Source organism: Callorhinus ursinus, unplaced genomic scaffold, assembly GCF_003265705.2.
Source record: "Callorhinus ursinus isolate GAN/ISIS: 27379988/994484 unplaced genomic scaffold, GSC_fseal_2.0 scaffold25, whole genome shotgun sequence".
Lineage (NCBI taxonomy): Eukaryota > Metazoa > Chordata > Mammalia > Carnivora > Otariidae > Callorhinus > Callorhinus ursinus.
In genome coordinates this window covers 8,384,068-8,406,597 of record NW_027397087.1, presented here as the reverse complement: position 1 = coordinate 8,406,597, position 22,530 = coordinate 8,384,068, and the positions used below count along the sequence as shown (strand labels likewise).

The following is a 22,530-nucleotide window of genomic DNA, read 5'->3' as shown; positions in this document are numbered from 1 at the left end:
GAAACTTGGAAAAGCCAATTGTGTTTGGTGAGGCCTTAACCTTGGAGAAGAATGGAGTTAACTGCCAGGGGTTACTACAATTCATTCAGATACTTGCTGAGAGCTTGATTCCTGCTAGTGCAGTGCTAATTGGTGGGGACAGGAGGAACAGCACAGTTCTGGACCCAAGAAGCTCACAGTGTGTCAGAGGAAGTGAGAAGTGAATGAATACTTAAGATACAATGTTCAAAATGCTCAAACTGAGGTGTGCACGAGATACAATATTAAGTCCTGCCGAGTGGGCGGCCCCACTGGGCGGGACTGGGCGGGACTGGGCGAGGCCAGGAAGGACGGTTTGCTGTCCAGGTGCAGGGTGGATCTCCTAAGATTCCGCGGGGGCGATTCCAGGGGATGGAGTCCTCTGAGGCCATGGACAGCTCTTAGGAGGTTGCGGGGAGTGGCGGCACCGGGGGACCCTGGCGCCCCGGGGTGAAAGGACGTTCGTAATATTTGGGTCCTATTTGAAAGATGCGAGGTGGAGATGGCAGCCTGAAGGAGGGATGCAGAAAGGGAAGGAGCCTCTCTAAATTCTCCTCCACTTTCTCACACAGAACAGAAAAGATCAGGAGGGGTGGAAGCCGAGCCCTTTGGGAGGCTAGTCGACCAAAAGCCTCAATTCGCCGGACTCCGGGTACCTCGTTACTCTGTTCCCGCCTGTACCTCGGCCGGAACTCTCTTGCCCCAAGGCTTGGTTCGGCGCCGGACAGGAAAAGCAGATGGACCCACAGGAGGAAAGCGGAGTACCCGGTCGGGAAAAGCGGGGACCCGGGTGGAAGCCGCTCTCGGGCGCCAGCGGAGAGGCCAGCGGGCGCCAGCGGGCTGTGGGGGGCAACAGCCCTAGCAGGTGAGGGTTGAGGGGGCCGCCTCGCCGCGGCATGGTCCGGACCGCTCCCCCGAATCAGATCGGGAGTTAAACACCGGGGCTCTAGAGTTTCGTTTTGCCTCTTACTAGCTGTGTGACCTCCAGTAATTTATTCTTGGAACCTCCTTTTCCTCGTCTCTGTAATCGGAATAGTAACAGTACCTCTCAGGGCAGTTGTGAGGAGTCAATGAACTATACTTGGAACGGTTTCGGGCGCGTGGTCAGCCCTGGCTATAAAGTCTGGACGACTGCTGTCTTTTAGCCCCGTGGGTTAGGTTGCGGTAAAAAATGACCAACTTCGGCCCGGGGTCATCCAGTTGATGGGTTTTACTTTATGTTTATTGGTAAAAACACGGAACAAAAATTTATAATTAAAGCTATATTATTAGAGAAGTAACAGCACTACTGAGGGCTTGGAAAATACGGTGAATAATATTACAATCCCATCAGCCTATATACGACTTTAAGGCTTTTTTCTTTTTTTCTCCCTCAAATCTTTTTTTTGTCGGTACATTTTTACGTTTGTAATATTAGTATATATGCAATTTTGATTCCTCCTTATTTGCCACTTAGTGTAGCCTGCGGATGGGGTTCACGAGAATCATTTTTATGATTGTACAAATTCCATTTTATCGGATTATCATGTTTCCCAAATTCCTTTATATGTAGAGGTAAAATTAATTAAGCACAAGCAGCGAGGGAAATTGAAATATTACCTATGATTCCAGGACCTCAGATCAACTAATTTGCCTGGTTGCCTTCTTTTTTTTTTTTTTTTTGGTGGGGCAGAGGGAGAAGCAGACTCCTGCTGAGCAGGGACCTCCCCGCCCTCCCCCTCCCACTGGATCCCAGGACCCCAGGATCATGACCTGAACCAAATGCAGACGCTTAACTGACTGAGCCACCCAGGCGCCTCTACCATTGGTCTTAATAGAGCTGAGGTCATTGGCCATGGATGTGAGTAGAAGTTAGGTCAGGGAGTTGGGCCTTGTGTACTATTTTAGGAGTTTGAATTTCTGGGGGAGGAATTGCTGACTTATAAGGGGAGTGCATTTGTGTTTAGACACATCCCTTTTATTGTTGCCAGGCAAAGGGTGGATTGGGAGAGGTAGAGATCAGAGTCAGGGAGATGAGTTAGGACTTTGCTACTTAAAGAGTGTGCAGTGGGCCAATGATGAGAGCATCACCTGGGAGCTTGTTAGAAATGCAGAAGGTAAAGGATGTCTAAGTTGAGTACCAAAGGATAAGTTAGCTAGGCAAAATCCGCGGAGGGCACTCCTGGCCTGGGAGCAGCAATCTGCCAAGGCCTGAAACCCAGAGAAGGACTATTGGTTGGCACTTGTTGGACTGCAAGTCTTTATGGTTATTGGAGCAGAGAGTGGAATGTGACTAAGGTGAGGCTGTGTAGGTGAATGGAGGCCAGATCTGGAGGAGTCTTAGAGACCCTGTGGAGAAAATTGGGCTTTATTCTGAAAACCATGAGGGAGCCCTGGAAGGTGTTTTTCTTTTGTTTGTTTTGTTTTCTTTTAAGATTTCACTTAATTTACTTGATAGCCCGTGCAAGCACGCCTACAAGCAGGGAAAGCAGGGGGAGAAGCAGGTTCCCTGCTGAGGAAGGAGCCCGATGCGGGACTTGATGCTAGGACCCTGGGATCAGGACCTGAGCCAAAGGCAAACCCCCAACTGACTGACCCAGCCATCCACGCACCGCCCCCCCCGGAAGGGTTTTAGTCAGAGAAGATAAATGATCAGTTTTGTGTTTTAGGCCCTTTTAGATGCTGAGTGGAGGGACGAGGTAGAGGTGGTGGCTGCAAGCCTGGAGGCAGGAAGCAGAGTACAGTGATTTAGAAGAGAGAAAGTGGGGATCCATTTAATGTGGGGCGTGAGGGAGGAGGGGCATTCTAGAAGGATGACCACTTTTGTGTTTTAGTTAGTGGTCTGGGGGCCATTTTGATGTAGACTCTTGGGCAGTTGAGGCAGGTAAGCCAGGTTGTTGGATTTTGGCATTTTTGAGGCTTTTTGCTTTTGTTTTCAGTGTACTGTTTAGTTCCTCATTCAGCTCCATGTTCTGACTAGTGGGTGAATTTTTGTTTGTTTTTCCTCTCTCCTGGTCTTTGGGCCAAAACAGGAGAATAAAGAACTTGGCATTGCATATTTTATTCCTTTTAGGGGTAGCTGGAGTAAGTAGAAGAGAGGACTGTTTAGCCAGAGTTGTTATTTTACGAGAGCTATAGAACTTATTGCTGATGTTTTCGTTGTTGTTTTTTATTTATTTAAGATTTTATTTATTTATCTGACAGAGACACAGCGAGAGAGGGAACACAAGCAGGGGAAGTGGGAGAGGGAGAAGCAGGCCCCCCGCTGAGCAGGGAGCCCAATGCAGGGCTCGATCCCAGGACTCTGGGATCATGACCTGAGCCGAAGGCAGACGCTTAACGACTGAGCCGCCCAGGCACCTCTGTTGCTGATGTAGAGGCAGGTAGAGGCAGCAGCACGTAGTAGAAGGACTTAAGGCTAGGGTTCTAGTTTGAGCTTCCATACGGATTAGCATTGTCAGCTTAGGCAAGTCACTTCACCTGTTGGTGTCTGTTTCCTAGAAAAAGGAAATATCTACCTGATTTGTCTTACAGGAGCCTTGTGTGCATTCAGTCAGATAATATATGTCAGGTGGTTTGAGAATATTAAGATTGGCATTTAAATGTGATGGTATTGGTGTTTTTGTTTAGGTTCTAGATTTGAGGAGCTCAGATAGTAACTGATAGTCTAAGCCTTGCTACTCAAAGTGTGGACCTTGAACTAGGAGTTTGTTAGACATGAAGACTCTTGGGGGTTTATCAGACTTATTGGATCAGAGAACACTCTTACAGCCGTCATTCATTCCATTTGATCTTCAGAAGAATCCCTTAAGGTAGGTAGAGGAGATGTTAACACAGCCTTACCCCCAAGGAAGTGGAGACTTCAAAAGATCAATAGCTTTACCTGAGGATAAAGAGGTTGATTAGGTTTAACAGTCTGAAATTGCCAATATTCACAATACTCATAACCTAATAAATGGGCACGTTTTCTGACTCCATATGCAGTGCACACTGTAGTCCCTCTTTTTGTAGACAAAGTGCTAAAATGTCAGTTAGCCTAGGTGTGGAGTGATTTAGTTGAATGTTCTATTTTAGGAATCAATGATTTCTTTAAAAATCCAGTGTAAAAATTTTCTCTAAGATTGACACAACTTTGGGGCGCCTGGGTGGCTCAGATGGTTAAGCGTCTGCCTTCAGCTCAGGTCATGATCCCAGGGTCCTTGGGATCGAGCCCCACATCGGGCTCCCTGCTCAGTGGGGAGCCTGCTTCTCCCTCTCCCTCTGCCTCTCCCCCTGCTTATGTTCTCTCTCTCTCTCTCTTTCTGTATCTCTGTGTCTCAAATGAATAAATAAAATCTTTAAAAAAAAATTGACACAACCTTTTGAAGTGCATAATTGAATTATTTTAGGGTCAGTAATTAACTCCATGAACGAGGCCCGTGTTTCTTTCCCTTTCTGCGTTTTTTCACAAGGCAGAGGGATGTTTTACATTCAGTGCAAACAATATTCTGCTCATAGTAAGGCCCTGGGTAAATGTTGACAGAACTAGAAAATAAGTTCCTGAATTTCACAATACATGATCTGTGTTGCATTTGAAATTGTGATGCATTCATTGCTACCCTGGTAACTGTTCAATGTCTCTTCTGTTCTAGGTGGAATTGGGCTATTTGCTGAAGCTTCTTTCCCTCGTAGCCCAGGGAGAAATTTACATTTGGACTTTTATCTTACCATGGCTTTGGTTCACAGATTTCTGAATGGGGCTTATATTTTCAGACATTGTCCTAAGCCAAGTGCCTCATGTCCATTTTTGGGTACTCGTTTTGCAGACTATTGTTCTAGTAGTCTTCAGAAACCCGTGGCTGCTCCTGGCAAAACCTCCTCTCAGAGGAATTCTGAAGGGGATTTGCAAGGACATCACCAGAGAGAAGTTGCTTTGGATATAACCTCTCCTGAGGAGAAGCCTGAAGTTAGTTTTGATAAAGCAATTAAAGATGAAATAAAGGACCATTTTAGGCGTTTGAAGGATGATCTTGTGAATCATTGGATAGGCCCTGAAGGCCGCCCTCTGCATGAGGTCTTGCTGGAACAAGCCAAGGTTGTCTGGCAGTTCCGTGGAAAAGAAGATTTGGATAAGTGGATAGTGACTTCTGATAAGACTATTGGAGGCAGAAGTGAAGTGTTCCTGAAAATGGGCAAGAATAATCAGAGTGCACTGCTGTATGGAACCCTGAGCTCTGAGGCGCCTAAGGATGGGGAAAGTGGCCGCAGTGGGTACTGTGCAATGGTAGCCAGGAGTCCAAGGGTAAGTGAAGCCCCAGAGCCTCTGTTTTCTAGTGACCTGCAGTGAATTCCACTGTAGCACGAACCAGAGCACATGGCTTTGTTTCTGTAAATGAACATACCTGGCAGGCCGTCTGGGCATGGGGTTAAGTAACGACTGGGCACAGGTGTAAAGCAGAAGCATAAGGGGGAAGTGGTTCCTGAGCAGGGGGTACTTGTTTCTGGGCATCACTCTGGGCCAGGGTGGGGCCATTCTTATGTTTGAGGAGCCCTGAGAAGTCAGACATTTGAACAATGATTTGGGGAGATTTGCATCTTCTCTTTTTTTTTTAAAGATTTTTTATTTATTTTTTGACAGAGAGACAGTGAGAGAGGCAACACAAGCAGGGGGAGTGGGAGAGGGAGAAGCAGGCTTCCCACTGAGCAGGGAGCCCAATGTGGAGCTCGATCCCAGGACCCTGGGATCACGACCTGAGCCAAAGGCAGTCGCTTAACCGACTGAGCCACCCAGGCGCCCCGCCCCTAAACTTTCTATTTTAGAACAGTTTTAGTTTTACAGAAGAATTGTACAGGTAGTACAGAAAGTTCCATATGTCCCTCACCCATCTTCTCCAACTGTTGCCATCTTACATTGCTATAGTACCTTTGTCACAACTAAGAATCTGACATTGGTACTATTAACTAATTCCAGACACTATTTGGATTTGACTAGTTTTTCCACTGTCCCTTTTTTGTTCCAGGATCCCATCTGGGACACCACATTACATCCAGTTGTCATGTCTCCTTAGGCTCCTTAGTCTCCTCTGGTCTGTGATAGTGTTCTAGTCTTATTTTTCATGAGGATTTGAGAAATCCTGGTCAGGTATTTTGTGGAATAACCCTCAATTTGGGATTTTCTGATGTTTTTTCTCCTGGTAAGACTGGGTTTCTGGGTTTTTAGGAAGAATACCACAGAGTTGAAGTACCCTTCCCATCCCTCATACCAGGGGTACATGCTAGCAACCCGACTTAACACTGATGTGTTCACCGTGATCACCTAGCTAAGATAGTGTTTGCCAGGGTACTCCATTATTAAGTTACTTTTTTTTTTTTATTCTTTCCATACTCTGTTCTTTGGAAGCAAGTCGGTAAGTGCATCCTACATTCAAGGCATGGGATAGGGCATGGGATTAAGTTGTATCTCCTGAAAGGGGTGGTATTTACATAAATTATTTGGGATTCTTCAGAGAGGAAGATTTGTTTCTTCACCCACATTTATTTTAGGCAGTCATTTTGTATGGACTCGCACTTCCGGTTATAATCCAATACTATGTTATTTATTTTGTTGCTCAAATTGTTCTAGCTTTGGCCATTGGCAGCTCTTTCAGGTTGGCTTTTGTCCCTTTGCCATGCCTCCATTTTTTTTGTTTTTTTAGCACTTTCGTACACTACAAGATGCTCTAAGCACATCTTGTATTTTCTCTGTCCCAACCCTAAAATTAGCCATTTCTCGAAGGAGCCCTGGTTCCCTTTTTTGGAGATCTGGGCTCTGGGTATGCTTGTTGCTACTGGGTTGACATTACTTCCAGGACCTCTCAGTGGACACAGCAGGAAATACAGGGATGTGTACCAACCCAGTGGAAACACGTCTGCAATTATTTCTATATCTGTAGTAAACTAAATATGAGTTCATACTGTGCTCTGACTCTAATCCAGTGCCATGTGGTTCATTCTGGGCTTCTCCCTCTTGCTGATCTATAATTTCCCTCTGTAATAGTGAGAAACCTGTCTCCCATCATTTACCATCAGCTTACCTATTAATTCGACCCCAGTGTACATACAAAGCAGTTTCAGAACTTTTAACCTGTAACCCTGTGAGAAACAAGTTTACCAACCAGAATACAGTGTCAGTATATAGTTTCTTTTGTCTTTAGCTTTAGAGTTTCCAATCAGAACACTGTTTTCCACAGTCACTTCCATTGCCTCCTTTGTCTTACCACCAACCTATGGCTTTTGGGAAATTTGCTGACCAGCTGTTGTTCCAGGGCTGCCTGGACAGGCCCCCATGCCTTGGCCTTGGCCACAGCCTCTGGATGCTTGCTTGGATATTGTGCTCTAAGGAGAAAGGCAAATGTTAGGAGTCTTAGGCTCCTTCTCTCCAGATAATGATGGGAAAGAAAGGTATGTGTTCTTGGAGAGACCTCTGCTTACAAAGATTTTTTTTTTTCAGTGCCTGAAATCCACAGAATGGATTTGGTCATTCCACAGTAGAAAATAATTCTACAGCTAGATACACACTGGGGTATTGAAAATAGGTGATAAAATTTATTAAGTGTGCCTTGCCAGTCCTTGTGCTACTTTATATACATACATATATACATATAAAACTCTCCTCTAAGGTGTGGTCATCTTCATTTTACAGATGAGGAAACTGAGGTTTTGGGAGATTTAGTAACTTGTCTAAGGTTATACAGCTAGTTGGGGCACCTGGGTGGCTCAGTTGGTAAAGCAACGGACTCTTGGTTTTGGCTCATATCGTGATCTGAGATTGAGCCCCTCGTGGGCCTCCGAGCTCATGTGGAGTCCGCTTGTCCTTCTCCCTCCCCCTCTGCTCCTCTTCCCCACCCCCCACTCCTGTTCCTGGTGTGTGCATACACTATTTATTTATTTATTTTTTAAGATTTTTTTTTTTATTTGTCAGAGCGTGCACGCACAAGCAGGGGGAGTGGCAGGCAGAGGCAGAGGGAGAAGCAGGCTCCCCGCTGCATGAGGAGCCCAATGCTTGACTTGATCCCAGGACACTGGGATCACGACCTGCCTAACTGAGTGAGCCACCCAGGTATCCCACTCTTTCTCTTTAAAATAAAAAAATTAAATCTTTGGGGAAAAAAAATTATACAGCTAGTAAATAATAGTTCATATGTGAGCACTGCTATTCTTGAAATCAGATTATCTTTGAGACTAGTATAAATGAACACCTTTGTTAATTAACACTAAATTCCACTTTCCCTAAGAGAGACAGTTTTTAGTTAGATAGTTAAGAATACAGATTTTGGAGTTAAATGGCACTGGTTCTACCACTTCCTATTTGAGTGCTCATTTTCTTCATCTGTAAGATGGAGCACAATGATATGATAGTACCTATCTCATTGGGCTGTGAGGGTGAAATTATGCCTGCACAGTGCTTAAGATAAGTTTTCAGTGGATGTCAGCTATTGTTATAAAATAGCAGTTTTAAAACTTGAGCTCTTTCATAGTTTTCTGATTTATGGGAAGGCAGCTGTCATGCCCACTCAGAATCTATTGCTCCATAGGACTGGGGGAAAAAAGGTACATACAGTAATTTGTTTCCATTCATTGATACAAGTGAGTGCCTACCTCATGTCAACACTGTCCTGGGCCAATCATGTCTGGAATATTACCTTAGAAACGTAAAACTGTGTCAGTATATATATATTTTTTTAAGATTTTATTTATTTATTTGACAGAGACACAGCAAGAGAGGGAACACAAGCAGGGGGAGTGGGAGAGGGAGAAGCAGGCTTCCCGCAGAGCAGGGAGCCTGATGTGAGACTCGATCTCAGAACCCTGGGATCACGACCTGAGCCCAAGGCAGACGCTTAACTGACTGAGCCACTCAGGCGCCCCCTCTGTCAGTATTTTGTACTAAAATAAGAATCACCGGATTTATCTGCCTCCTTATGGTGGTGGAAAGCCAAAAAAGACAGAAAAATGCCTAGTGGATCCTTTTGATGCTGCAAAAGGTGATGACTCACATTTTGCTAACAGTGGAAAATGAGATGAAATTAATTTTCGTTTCTGTACCGTAGGGCCCTTTTGAGAGAAAGAGGGCTTATGATTGGTCCCAGTTCAACACTCTGTATCTCCGTGTACGTGGAGATGGTCGGCCTTGGATGGTGAATATCCGAGAGGACACGGATATAATCCAAAGGAAGAATCAGATGTACAGTTACTTCATGTTCACCCGTGGGGGGCCCTATTGGCAGGAGGTCAAGGTAACAGCACAAGTCTTTACTGTGTATGAAAATGAAGTCTTTTTTTTTTTTTTTAAGATTATTTATTTATTTGAGAGAGAGTGAGAGAGAGAGCCCAGAGGGATAGAGTCAGAGGGAGAAGCAGACTCCCCGCCGAGCAGGGAGCCCGAAGTGGGACTCAATCCCCGGACTCTGGGATCATGACCTGAGCCGAAGGCAGTCGCTTAACCAACTGAGCCACCCAGGCGCCCTGAAAATGAAGTCTTGAGATCATGATTACACTGTAGTTTGTTTCGCTTATTTTCCTTATTAAGCCCTCTTGGAAGGTGTGGAAAGGGAAAGAATGAAGATGACCTAGGGGTGAGATTTATACAATTGATTTTTTTCTTTCCTTAATATAAATGTTTCCTAACCAGTAAATATTTTTGATAAAGATGTGGCCAGTTCCATGCTAAGTCATGGGTACATCTCTGCTTTGGGCTCAAGTAGATATTTAAGTTTCTGCCATATCCCCTCTTCCAGGCAACTCTACTAAGAAGGCTCCCTTAAGAACAATAAATTCTTCATATTTCACAATCATGAAATTTTTATTTCTTGGTAATAAAATACTTTGTCAGAAGAACCTTTGAGAAGTTAAAAAATGTTAACTTGGAGGAAAATAAGTAGAAATTCAGGGAATGAATTTCAACTGCCTAGTCTTTTTTTACACCTACTGAATGGTTTTTAATCCATAAACTCAAAAGAAAGTCCCCATTCTGCTTAGACTTAAACCTAAGGGTCATTCTGGATTCCTTTCTCCCTCATCCCACATACAGTCTGTTAGCAAATCTTGTCACCTATTCTTCTGAAATACACCCAGAGTCTGACCATTTCTGGCCATCTCTCCCACTGTCACCCTAGTCCAGGCCCTTAGATTACTACAGCAGCTTCTTTATTGATGTCCTTTGTTCTCTTGCCCCCTAAAATCCACTCTCCACGCAGCAGCCAGAGTGATCTAACGCATAATGCACATTACATCACTCACATGCTTAAAACCCTCCAGTGGCTTCCCCTTACATTTAGCATAAAGCCCAGACCCCTTAGCATGGCCTACTGGGCCTACAGTATCGGACCCCTGTCTTTATCCTCAGTCTCCTGCCTACCTCCCTCCTCCACACTAGCCACTTTTCTGTGTGTCAGACCCAGCGAGCTCACCTCCATCTCAGAGCCTTTGTACTTCTGCTGATACGCTCTTCCCCCATATCTTCACCTTCCTCTTTCCTGTCATTCGCCTCTCAGCTCAAAATTCACCTCCGAGAAGCCTGACCTGCAGCTACAGTTGCACCCTTTAACCCAGTCACTTTGAGTAACACTACCCTGGTTTTTTTTTTAAGATTTTATTTATTTATTTGAGAGAGAGAGAATGAGAGAGAGCACGAGAGGGAAAGGGCCAGAGGGAGAAGCAGACTCCCTGCTGAGCAGGGAGCCCGATGTGGGACTCGATCCAGGGACTCCAGGATCATGACCTGAGCCGAAGGCAGTCGCTTAACCAACTGAGCCACCCAGGCGCCCTCTTTGGTTTGTTTTTAAGATTTGTTTGAGAGAGGAGTGGGTAGGGGAGAGAGAGAGAGAGAGAGAGAGAGGGAGAGAGAGAGAGAGAATCTCTCTAGCAGACTCCCTGCTGAGCTCAGAGCCTGACATGGGTCTTGATCTCCGATCCTCAGATCATGACCTGAGCTGAAATCAAGAGTCAGACACCTAACCAACTGAGCTAGCCAGGTGCCCCTCTGTTTAATTTTTTCATAGAACTAATTACTAGGTAAAGTTACTTTGTTCATTCACTTGTCTCTTTGTTTATTGTCACTTTCTACCCCTCTCCCCTGGAACATAAATTCTGAGAGCAAGGACCTTGTCTGTATTGTTCATGGCTATTTGCCCTGCACCTGGAACAGTGCCTAGCATATAATAGGCACTTGATACATATTTGTGCACTAGTAAAGAAACATAAAAAATTATTTATGTAACACTTGTATACAAATAATATATATACTAGGGCGCCTGGGTGGCTCAGTTGGTTAAGCGACTGCCTTTGGCTCAGGTCATGATCCTGGTGTCCCGGGATCGAGTCCCACATCGGGCTCCCTGCTCAGCGGGGAGTCTGCTTCTCCCTCTGACCCTCCCCCTTCTCATGTACTCTTTCTTTCTCATTCTCTCTTTCTCAAATAAATAAATAAATCTTAAAAAAAAAAACAATATATATACTGAATTATGAAAACAAGGATTTCATATAGAAAATTTGGAAAGCAGCAAAAAGGAGTAGTACCACTACCCAGAGGCAAACTACTTCTCATGTGTACCTTTAGATTTTTGTTTATACTTTTTAAAAAATTTCCTAACAAAAATGGTATTGTGTCAGTGATGTTTTATAACATATATTGTTTACTGAATTTTATATATAACTTTCTGCTGAAATATATTTTTACATCATTTTTAATCTGCATATTTTACTCTATAAGTAGACGAGAATTTACTTAGTTCATCCTCTATTATTGTACATTTAAATTGTTTTCAGAATTTTTCACTGTTGTACCAAACTCTGAAGTAAATGTCCTTATTTTCTTATATATTCTTAGAAAGAACATTCCTAGAATAAATGATATATATATTTTTAAGGCCTTTGCACATTGCCAAATTATTCTGTAGTATTACCATTTAATTGTTTTTTTTAAAGATTTTATTTATTTATTTGAGAGAGAGAGAATGAGATAGAGAGCATGAAAGGGTCAGAGGGAGAAGCAGACTTCCCGCTGAGCAGGGAGCCCGATGTGGGACTCGACCCCAGGACCCCGGGATCACGACCCAAGCTGAAGGCAGACGCCTAACCATCTGAGCCACCCGGGGGCCCCTCCAAAATATGTCTTGAATAATGAGGTAGATGAAATGCCAAACTAGGTTGCAAAATGAGAAACTGATTGGGGGGGTCTCCTCCAGGTTTGTTTGACAGGAATGAAGGGAGTAGGTGAAATACGATGTGACCATATGTATGTATTCATGATTTATTTAGATTTATTTATTTTAGAGCGAGTGAGCATGAGCAGGAGTGTAGAGGGAGAGAGAATCTCAAACAGACTTCATGCTGAGCAGGAAGCCTAATTCAAGGCTCCACACAGCGCACCACCCTGAGATCATGACCTGAGCAGAAACCAAGAGTCCAACGCTTAACTGACTGAGCCACCCAGGTGCCCCTGGATATGACTCTTTTAATCTGCTGTGGAAGCAATGCGATCTTGTATAGTGGTGGGTTGGAATCTGAGTTTTGAATCAAGTTTGTTTTTATGTCGAGGGCTTTTGGTGATAAATAATCTGAACAGCACAATTTTTTTTTTTTAAAGATTTTATTTATCTGACAGAGAAAGAGAACACAAGTAGGCAGAGCGGCAGGCAGAGAGAGAGGGAGAAGCAGGCTCCCTGCTGAGCAGGGAGCCCAAGCAGGGCTCAATCCCAGGACCCTGGGATCATGACCCGAGCCGAAGGCAGACACTCAACCAGCTGAGCCACCCAGGCGCCCCCACAATTTTTTTTAAACATTTTTATTTTATGGTTCAAAAATGAAAATCTAAAATGATGTACAGTGAGAAGTCTCACTCCCACTCATGTCCCTGTCCACCCTTTACCTGCCCACCCTCTAGTAGCCACTTTCAGTATTTTCTTTTGTAGCTTGGCAGTTTCATTATGTACAGATGAGCAAATGTAAGTACATACTCTTATTTTCTCCATTTTTTTTTTACCCAAAAATAAAAATAGCATACTTTATCCATCTTCTGGGCTTATTGTTAAAATTTAAATCCTAGGGGTGCCTATGTGGCTCAATGGTTAAACCCCTCACTCTTGATTTTGGTTCAGGTCATGATATCAGGGTCATGAGATTGAGTCCAGCATCAGGCTCTGTGCTGGGCATGGAGCCTCCATAGGATTCTATCCCTCTGCCCCCCACCCCTCTAAAAATGTATAAAATAAAATAAAATTTAAATCCTAGATAGCTTCCATATCACTATGTGAAGTTATTCTCCATTTTATTAGTTTTTTTTTTTGAGGGTTTTTTTTTAAATTTGTTTATACTGTGGATTGTCTGGACCCTCTTCACTAATATACTGTAGAGGTCTTCCTTCCCACTGTACCCTGTGTTGGTCTGCATTAAGAAAATAGCTGCATAGCGTTCAGTTGTATGAATGCACCATAATTTAACCATACTCCTATTTTTCCTTTTTTTAGAAAAAGCTACATCTTTATGTATTTGTCAGAGTTTATAACATATCAGTGAAATTGGTAGGTCAAAGTTATGGCGTTTCATAATCTGCTAAATATTGCCATTAGTTTTCTACATAAAACATTACCATAAACTTAGCAGCTTCAAACGGCCCATGTTCATTAGCTCATAGTTCAAAAGTTCAATAGGTCATGAGTTGGGGCTCGGTATACCGAGTTCAATGCTCAGGGCCTTAGAAGGCTGAAATCAAGGTGTCACCTGGGCTGTATTCCTTTCTACGGACTCTGGGCAAGGATCCACTTACAAGTTCATTGTGGTTATTGGCCAGATTCAATTCCTATGATTGTAGGACTAACATCCTGATTTCTCTACTGGTTGTCAGCTGAGCGCCCCTCTCAGCTCCTAGAAGCTGCCTGCAGTCTTTGCCATTTCACTTCTGTCTTCAGAGCCAGCAGTGGATAATCTGCCCCCAAGGAGATGCTTTTAACCTCTTTTTTTTTTTTTATTTTTATTTTTTTTATTTGAGAGAGAGAATGAGAGATAGAGAGCACGAGAGGGAAGAGGGTCAGAGGGAGAAGCAGACTCCCTGCTCGAGCAGGGAGCCCGATGCGGGACTCGATCCCGGGACTCCAGGATCATGACCTGAGCTGAAGGCAGTCGCTTAACCAACTGAGCCACCCAGGCGCCCCAGCTTTTAACCTCTTGCCAGTCCTCCTATAGGCTCAAGTGATTAAGTTGGGCCTACAGAGGATAATCTTCCCTATATTAAGGTCAGGTGCTTTGGGACCTTCCATGTGCACCGTTCCTTCTCAGCAGCAGAGGTTAGGGTGGATATCTGGAAGGTGTGTGGACACAGAAGGTGGAAATCTTGGGGCCATGGTGGACTTCTAGCCTCCCAGTTGCGGGCCACCCTCGAAGAGTTATATCAATCTGCGCACCTATCAGTAGTATACAAGTGTGTCCGTTTCTCCCCTTCCCCATGTTTCCATTGGTTGTTAAATCTTAGTTACCTGTGAAAGCTTTGTGGATACTAGTTTTTGTTCATAAATACTACAAATATTTTTTTCCTAATTTATCCTTTGTCTTTGCTGTCAGAAGTTAAATTGTACTCTATCATTTTTCCTTTGGGATTTCTGGCTTAGAAAGGTTTTCATCTGTTTTCTTCTAATACTTATTATTTCTTTTAAAAAAATATCTGATCCAAATGCCTAGCCACTTGTCATAACTGCATATGTTAGAATTATGTTAGAATTAAACTATTATCATTGCAATTCCATACAAATGCCTCAGCTGCTTATATTTTAGCTCTGAAGTAAATGGTTTCTCTTTTCAGATTCCTTTCTCCAAATTTTTCTTCTCTAATCAAGGAAGAATCCGGGATGCCCAGTACCAGCTTCTGCTTGACAAGGTAACATTTTCCTGTACTTTGATTCAGAACTGTTTAGTTTAGTGAAACAAAACTCCTGTGAGGATGATTTCAGTCCATTTTTGAGGGTTGGCAAATGAAAGATGAAAATTCTTATCAAGGCCTCCCCTGTTATTCCACACAGAGGTTGACTCAGACCTCTTCTGTGAGCCAAACCCCCAGCTGGGAGAGCTTTCACTATGGTCATCTTTTCAGCCTGTCTACATTTTATTTTAGCTCCAAAACAAGAGAACAGTATTCTAGTTCAGGAGGGCTTCAAGGAACCTCCATTAGACATCCATGCTGTCCTCACCAGTCTTAAGTGGCACTACTTTAAAGAGAGGGAAGGGGAAGTAGAAAGTAGAAAGAAAATCAGCCCTGCACTTCCTTTTGTGATTTGCTATATAGCATAAGAGAACTATGGCATACTTGCTCAGGGCTGATAGTGTAAAGACTCAGTTATATGAATCACCTCATGGAACTTGAAAACTCCAGGAACAATATCAGTATATGAGATTTTGATCAATTTCTCTATTTTAAATGTAGATCTCTTCTATTGGATTCACTCTGGCTGATAAAGTGGATGGTCCATTCTTCCTAGAAATAGATTTTATTGGAGTGTTTACGGATCCAGCCCACACAGAAGAATTCGCCTATGAAAATTCTCCAGAACTTAACCCAAGACTTTTTAAATAGAGATGGTAATTTTGTACTACCAAACTAAGAGTAGTATTATCCATGACGACAGAGACAAAATAAAGTACTTCTTTAATGGCTTCCAACCAATGGCTGGTATGTATTCCCTGAGACAAAGCTAAATGCTATTGTCAAGAGGGGCCACACAGAGGGAGACACAGCATGAACCTAGGTTCTAAGCTGTGACTTAAAAGAAGTCCTGATGTGGAGGTATCGTGTAAAGGACTTTAGTGGTTTGGGTTAAAATGATTCATTAGGAACAATTCCCCTACACACATAGGCAATTGCCAAAGCAAGGAGTCCTTGGGATGACTGTTGATGTCTTTCTCCTACTCTATTCCTTGTAGGTTTCTTGTTTTCTAATCCATTATTTAAGGAAAGGAGATTGCTAAAGATTCCTATGCAATTCAGTGATTTTTAGTATATTCACAGACTTGTCAGGCTTAACCAAAGCTAATTTTAGAAAATTTCTATCTGTCCTAGAAGTAACCTTAACACCACCCCTCCCCTTCCCCCCCAGGTATCTATGGCTCTACTTTCTCCATAGGTTTAGCTTGTGTGGATATGTTGTACAAAGAGAATCATATGTGATCTTTTATGTCTGGTTCTTTTCACTTAGCATAATATCTGTGAAATTTACTCATGTTGTAACATTTTATTAGTACTTTATTCCTTTTTAGTGCATCATCATTTTTAATCTATTAATGGACAGCTGGATGTTCTCTACTTTTTGGCTACAGTGAATAATAGTCCTGTAAATATCTGCCTAGAAGTTGCCCATGTGCTTCTCTTTCTCTTGGGTATATACCTAGGAGTAGAAGGTCATGTGCGTCAATGTGACCCATGCCATTGTTGGGTAATGTGGTAGACATATTTAAGAAGCCACCAACCTGTTTTCCAAAATGATTAGATCATTTTACCTTCCAGGCTGCAGTGTATTTGACAGTGGTTTAATTGATGTGATCTTGGCTTTTTTTTTTTTTTAAGATTTTATTTATTTGACAGAGAAACAGAGAGGGAACACAAGCAGAGGGAGCGGGAGAGGGAGAAGCAGGCTTCCTGTGGAGCAGGGAGCCCGATGCGGGGCTCCATCCCAGGACCCTGGGATCATGACCTGAGCCGAAGGCAGATGCTTAACGACTGAGCTACCCAGGCACCCCATGATCTCTGCATCTTAATAGCAAAATCAGTTTATTCAGCACCCGGGAGTATGCCAATGTTCTGTGGGCTCGTGTATGTTTAACAGTAGGTATAACAGAGTCGGACATGGGCTGTGAAAAATACAAGAGGACAACACAGTCATTTCTTAGGGTGAAAAGAGGTGGTCAGGACAGGATGCACAGAGTATAACTTTTTTTTTTTTTTTAAAGATTTTATTTCTTTATTTGACAGCACAAGCAGGGGGAGAGGCAGAGGCAGAGGGAGAAGCAGACTCCCCGCTGAGCAGGGAGCCCAAACTGGGGCTCGATCCCAGGACCCTGGAATCATGACCCGAGCCGAAGGCAGCCGCTTAACCAACTGAGCCACCCAGGCGCCCCAGTAAACTTCTTAATCTTAGCTGGTCAACTCAATCATGAAGTAAATTTATTTACAAAGAATCTACCACCATGAGAAAACATTTATGAAAATCTTAAACAGTACAAAGCTCTACCTAGGTGCAACAAACATGGTTGTGAGGCTAAGCAACTCTAGTCTTTTCCATAAAGTGAGTAAGATGTAACTCTGACAGAGCATATTAATCCTTGAAGCAGCAATCCTCAGATTTCAGTATGGCCCTGTATATTTTTAAGACTAGAATGAACTATAGAGTTTTTAAGAATATATTGAGTGACAGAGGGCATTTCCATCAAGTGATTGGAACAAGTGTGCATAGGTAACAAAACACTTCACATAGGTAGTTTATGCCATTACCAACCCGTTTGGGTCCCTGTTTCATTAAGAAGACTCGATCCTCTGGAGAAGGATGAGGTGGCTTTCTCAGCTTGTTAGTGGTTTAGGTTCTACTAAAGGTTGTGGTACAACTACCTACCCTCAGGTAAATGCTTCTGTCTGGAAGAGGATTCCAGTTCTGTCAGCACAGGGAACTTGACATTAAAGATCTAGGTCAAGAATCTATAGGATGAGTCTCATTAGAAAACTGAATTGTACAGAAACTTAGGTAAAAACCATTTCAAAGAATTTGTGAGCTTTAAGGTAACAACTTTTCAGGGATGTAGTATGTGAAGAGAACCACCAACACTACATAGATAGTGAACAAAGAGCAGAAAAAAGTCTTTTGACTAAAATGGGAAAGACAGAAAAATATTTACAATAAAGAAAGGGTTCAGAATAAAATACTATTTACAGGATGTTAAAAAATTAATCTTCAGCCATAATGAGGCCTCTTCGAGCTCCTAAAACCTTTGCTTTCTTCTCCTTTCGTCTTTGCTCATGTTGTTTCCGTTGTTCCTCCCTAAAGAGGGGGATAGGTACACATTAGGGTCTAGTGAAGCTCCACAAAAGTCCACTTTAAGTACCTGTCACTCTAATGTCCAGGCTTAAACTGAAGTCCAGTATACTTGTACAAAACACCCTCTTATAGGACACTGTGCTCTAGCTAGTGGGCTATGGAAGCCACATCTCTAAGTCACTTGTGTTAAAGGGCTAGAAAGTGGTATTTTCCTTTTAATGTTAATGTAGCATTCTAAAATTAAGCATGGAACTGGAACAAAAGGCACCTCGGTACCTTAATTTGTTTTATATATATATATTTTAAAGATTTTATTTACTTATTTGACAGAGACACAGCGAGAGAAGGAACACAAGCAGGGGGAGTGGAAGAGGGAGAAGCAGGCCCCCCGCCGAGCAGGGAGCCCGATGCGGGGCTTGATCCCTGGACCCTAGGATCGTGACCTGAGCCGAAGGCAGACACTTAACAACTGAGCCACCCAAGTGCCCCCTTTCATTTGTTTTAAATGAGAAATCTCTACCTTTGGAAGTCAAATGTCAAGCTCAAAAATCCTATAGTCTGGTGAAGTGCTAGAACTAGGGTCTGCTGACCTAAGCCAGTGTATATTTCTGGAAGGGACTGGGGATTGGTAGGAGGGGCGGGGGAAGGCTAGGTTTATGTTAAACTTAAAAAAAAAAAAATCAGGGGCGCCTGGGTGGCTCAGTTGAAGGCTCAGTCTGCCTTTGGCTCAGGTCGTGATCACAAGGTCCTGGGTTCGAGCCCCACATCGGGCTCCCTGCTTTGCGGGAAGCCTGCTTCTCCCTCTCCCACTCCCCCTGCTTGTTCCCTCTGTCTTGCTGTGTGTCTCTGTCAAATAAATAAATGATTATTTTTTTTTTAAAGATTTTAAGTAATCTCTACACCCAATGTGGGGCTCAAACTCATAACCCCAAGATCAAGAGTCCCATGCTCTTCTGACTGAGCCAGCCAAGCACCCCTATGTTAACAATCTTAATAGCAAATATAGTTAGTAAATGTCTTGGTGGCAGCTGGATATAGGCAAGTCATATGATGGGTAATCTTGTATCAGGATGGTTTCATGCAGGGAATCAACTCAACTGGGACAAGCTATAGCCCACAGCAAGCTCTGGCTTTGGTTTTCACACAGAAGGAAGCCTGTAAGGATCATCTGGGGATTTCTTCTGGGTAGGGCCTTGAAGCCTAATAAGCCTGGTTTCCCTGGGGCTGAAGAATTTACACCTGGGCCCTTGGATTGTTGTCTGGAGGGATATCCAGGTACACTGTTTGGGCTGGTAGGTCCTGTGAGAACATGGTCCCCTTCTGTATCACCTATGGAGCTTCGGAAATCGTGCAGCTGCTTGGGCCTCACCTCCCAGTTCTGAATTAAAAACCACTGTCGGGGGGGCCTAGGCACATGTATCTTCAGGAAGTTTTATGTGGTTCCCCGACTACCCTTTCCTTACACACCACTATTACTGAACCTCTCTACCTCAGAGGCTTTGCTTTTATAGCCTTTCAAAACTAAAATTACTATAGAACTGGATAATTATGTACTCACCTAGTCTGGAGAGGAGGTTGTTTGTAAGTTTTCTTGTGGAAGCTAACTCTGTTTACGTGCTCTTTCAGAGAATTATTTTCTTTACATTGACCCCATGGTTTCAGCTTGCCTAGTTTAGGAGAGACAAAGATTTAAGAAGATTCTTCTGCTTATATTCCCAATTTTATTCTCTTCATCTGAGGCTATTTGCTTGCTATCAATATTTATACTTTATTTTTATAGACATTTGCCACTATATTTATTAGTTTAATTCCTATTCCACAAATATAAATGATATAAATCGTATTTTTTTTCCTCTAAAAATAAGTTTTTTTTTAAAGGTTTATTAAGAGAAAGAGAGCATGTGTGCACACACAGCCTGGAGGGGCAGAGGGAGAGGGAGAAAGAATCTCAAGCAGACTCTCCGCTGAGCACAGAGCCCAATGCGGGCTCAGTCTCATGACCCTGAGATCATGTCGTGAACTGAAATCAAGAGTCGGATGCTTAACCAACTGAGCTACCCAGGCATCCCAGGAAGTCTTATTGTTTTAAAGCAATTCTAGGGATGCCTGGGTGGCTCAGTCCCTTAAGCATCTGCCTTAGGTTCAGGTCATGATCCCGGGGTCCTGGGATTAAGTCCCATGTCGGGCTTCCTGCTCAGTGGGGAGTTTGCTTCTCCATCTGCCTGCCGCTCCCCCTGCTTGTGCTCTCTGACAAATCTTTAAAAAAACAAAAACAAAAAACAATTCTAGAATTACTGAAAGATCACATGAAGTATTGGTTTTTGTTTTTAGAATTGGTATTTTAAATGGATATACAGATACTTTAATATAGGCCCAATTTATATGGGCATTTATATAGCCAGTAAATGTCCCAGGTTGTTGGACAGGTGGATTCCAGCCTGGGATCCTTTAAAAGTTGTAAAGAAAACATTCATTTGCCCACAGACCAATTTCCAAGTTTCTTGATTTTGCCTGAAATTTTATTATTTCTTGGCTGTAACACAGATTAGAAGTTATGTTTTGATGAACAAAAATGTGAGTGAACTGATTATTTAGTATTTGCTTAGTGGACAGTCTTTTAAAATCATGGGTCCTGTGGACCCCGGGGGAAGAAATTCTAGGTGGCCAAGTATGGCTTTCCACTGAGGCACCAGAATTTTTCACATCCTCAGATGTAGAACTATTTAATCCTAAGTCTTTTATCTCAGAACATCTGCACGTACCTTTGTGTGGCTCATAGTTGAGGGGACGAGACAGACTTGCTTTGAGATCAAACACTGGCTTCTTGTTGGAGACTGGAGTCTGTGCTGCCTGAGTTGTCAGTTTGAATGGGGTAACAACTACGAAACCAAGAAACAAAACCCCAGGGCTTAATTAGGGGGCAAGAAAAAGACCTATACAGTTTTTTGTTGAAGTACCATTTCTCAGTCTTAAAAATATCATCTCTATGGACAGTCTCAAACATGAAGGTTTAAAAAGGAAAAGGGAGAAAAGAATAAGGAAAGCTAACCACCGAGACCTGCTTCCCTTGTGAGTAGTTCCCCAAATAGTCTCAGCATTAGGATATTTCCTAGAGTCACCTGGGGGTTGAAAATCCTGTTTACATAATTGATGGGTAAATGTTCAGGCCGTGTCCCTGATGTTATTTACCCTTTAATAATACGTTAGTAGTAACATTTTCAATCATATAGCTATAAAGCCTGCAAGGAACCTCATCACATATAAATGAAAATATTTGTGGCTCTGGTTGTTATTTATAAAAGCAGTTATTTAAAAATATGAATTTTTGTACCATAAATATACCAGAATGACAAGACTCAGTAAGCCAAATTTTTGCTACAGTTGGCACCATATATCGGGCACCTTTTATTCTTTCCCATCACAGGCTGTTCTTAGGCTATTGTCGAATGTCAGCACTTGCGTGCGTATATATGAATAAGCAACCAAAATCTAGGGCCACTTGGTTCAATGAGAAAAGCACAAAACCCGTTTGAAAGTGATCCCATCGTGTGGCTCTCTGGTGCCGGCAGTGGGGGAACACGGGCTGTCCACCATGCCGAGCAGAGTTTCAATAGGTACAGTTCAGCCTGTCCAGTAACTGCAGCCCTGCCACACCCCAGTCCCTCCGAGCTCTAGAGAAGCTCTCACACGTGTAGAGGAGACATGGTTCAGAATGGTCATGACACCATAACAACAAAAACTGGAAATACGTACTCAATGACCAGTAAAACACAAATTGAAGTGTATCCATACCAGTGAAAATGAACAAATTTTCTAGCTCATTTATCAATATGGGTGATTCTTGAAACATTACACTGAGCGAACGAAGCAAATCATAGGAAAAAAAAAATCCTACAATTTGATTTCCTTTACATAAGATTCGTATCTGATAGTTGGGGGAAAAAAACTATCCCATCCCAACTGGGCACACCCCTGAATTACCATGAGAAAGCTCACAATATGGTAAGCATTTAGTTTCTGCCTCAGGTTGTGATCTGTAAGCATTTGTGAGTCCTTCCTCATTATGAGGTAAGTGGTCTACTCAGTGACCCCAGCTCTCTGTAAAATAACACTGTCCTATCTTAGGCAAGTCCACTCCATTTGTAGCACTGCCTTCTGTCCAGGCCCCTTTCTTCCCTTACCACAGGAAGATTTAGAAGGTTACATGGAATGTTTGCTCGCTGGTGGTGGTAACATTAAGAGTTAAGCTGGGAATGAGAGAGCTCATTTAGAGGAAGAATCACATAAATTTACTATTCCCACATCTGGACTTGCTTAAAATGTAGCTGTCAGCCTCACTCTTCTGTCTTTAAGGTATGAAGAAACCCTCATTGACTCTCCACACAGATCATTACCAACACTGTTCTGAAGCCCCTGCTGGATTGCTCTAGTCTCGGGAGTTGGCAAGCCTTTCTATGTGATCAAGGTTCTTGCCTCATGTATTCGATAGGACTCTCAGGAGAAT

The 22,530-nt window shown here is 43.0% G+C and overlaps 2 protein-coding genes across 4 annotated transcripts in view; one reads left to right on the top strand and one right to left on the bottom strand.

The window, feature by feature from the left end:
- The first annotated feature begins 347 nt into the window (after window positions 1-347).
- On the top strand, window positions 348-15,663 carry NDUFAF1 (NADH:ubiquinone oxidoreductase complex assembly factor 1). Of its 2 annotated transcripts, XM_025883813.2 has the most exons (5): window positions 359-883; window positions 4,629-5,278; window positions 9,066-9,251; window positions 14,810-14,884; window positions 15,428-15,663. In XM_025883813.2, exons 1-5 carry the CDS (start codon window positions 508-510, stop codon window positions 15,575-15,577), a joined length of 1,437 nt encoding a protein of 478 aa, XP_025739598.1. In that variant the 5' UTR covers window positions 359-507; the 3' UTR covers window positions 15,578-15,663. The 2 variants fall into 2 exon arrangements, with proteins under 2 accessions (XP_025739599.1, XP_025739598.1); XM_025883814.2 differs by lacking the exon at window positions 9,066-9,251 and having other exon boundaries at window positions 348-883.
- A 792-nt stretch (window positions 15,664-16,455) lies between these two features.
- Window positions 16,456-22,530, bottom strand: part of NUSAP1 (nucleolar and spindle associated protein 1) — a 36,407-nt gene continuing 30,332 nt past the window's right edge. The window contains exons 9-11 of one of the 2 annotated variants that reach the window (XM_073876833.1): window positions 20,789-20,905; window positions 19,585-19,693; window positions 16,456-18,029 (exon numbers count right to left, since the gene is read on the bottom strand). In XM_073876833.1, coding sequence (XP_073732934.1) covers window positions 17,936-18,029; window positions 19,585-19,693; window positions 20,789-20,905 — 320 coding nt within the window. In that variant the 3' untranslated portion in view covers window positions 16,456-17,935. The remainder of the gene's footprint in view (window positions 18,030-19,584; window positions 19,694-20,788; window positions 20,906-22,530) is intronic. The other variant, XM_025883815.2, reaches the window with a different exon arrangement.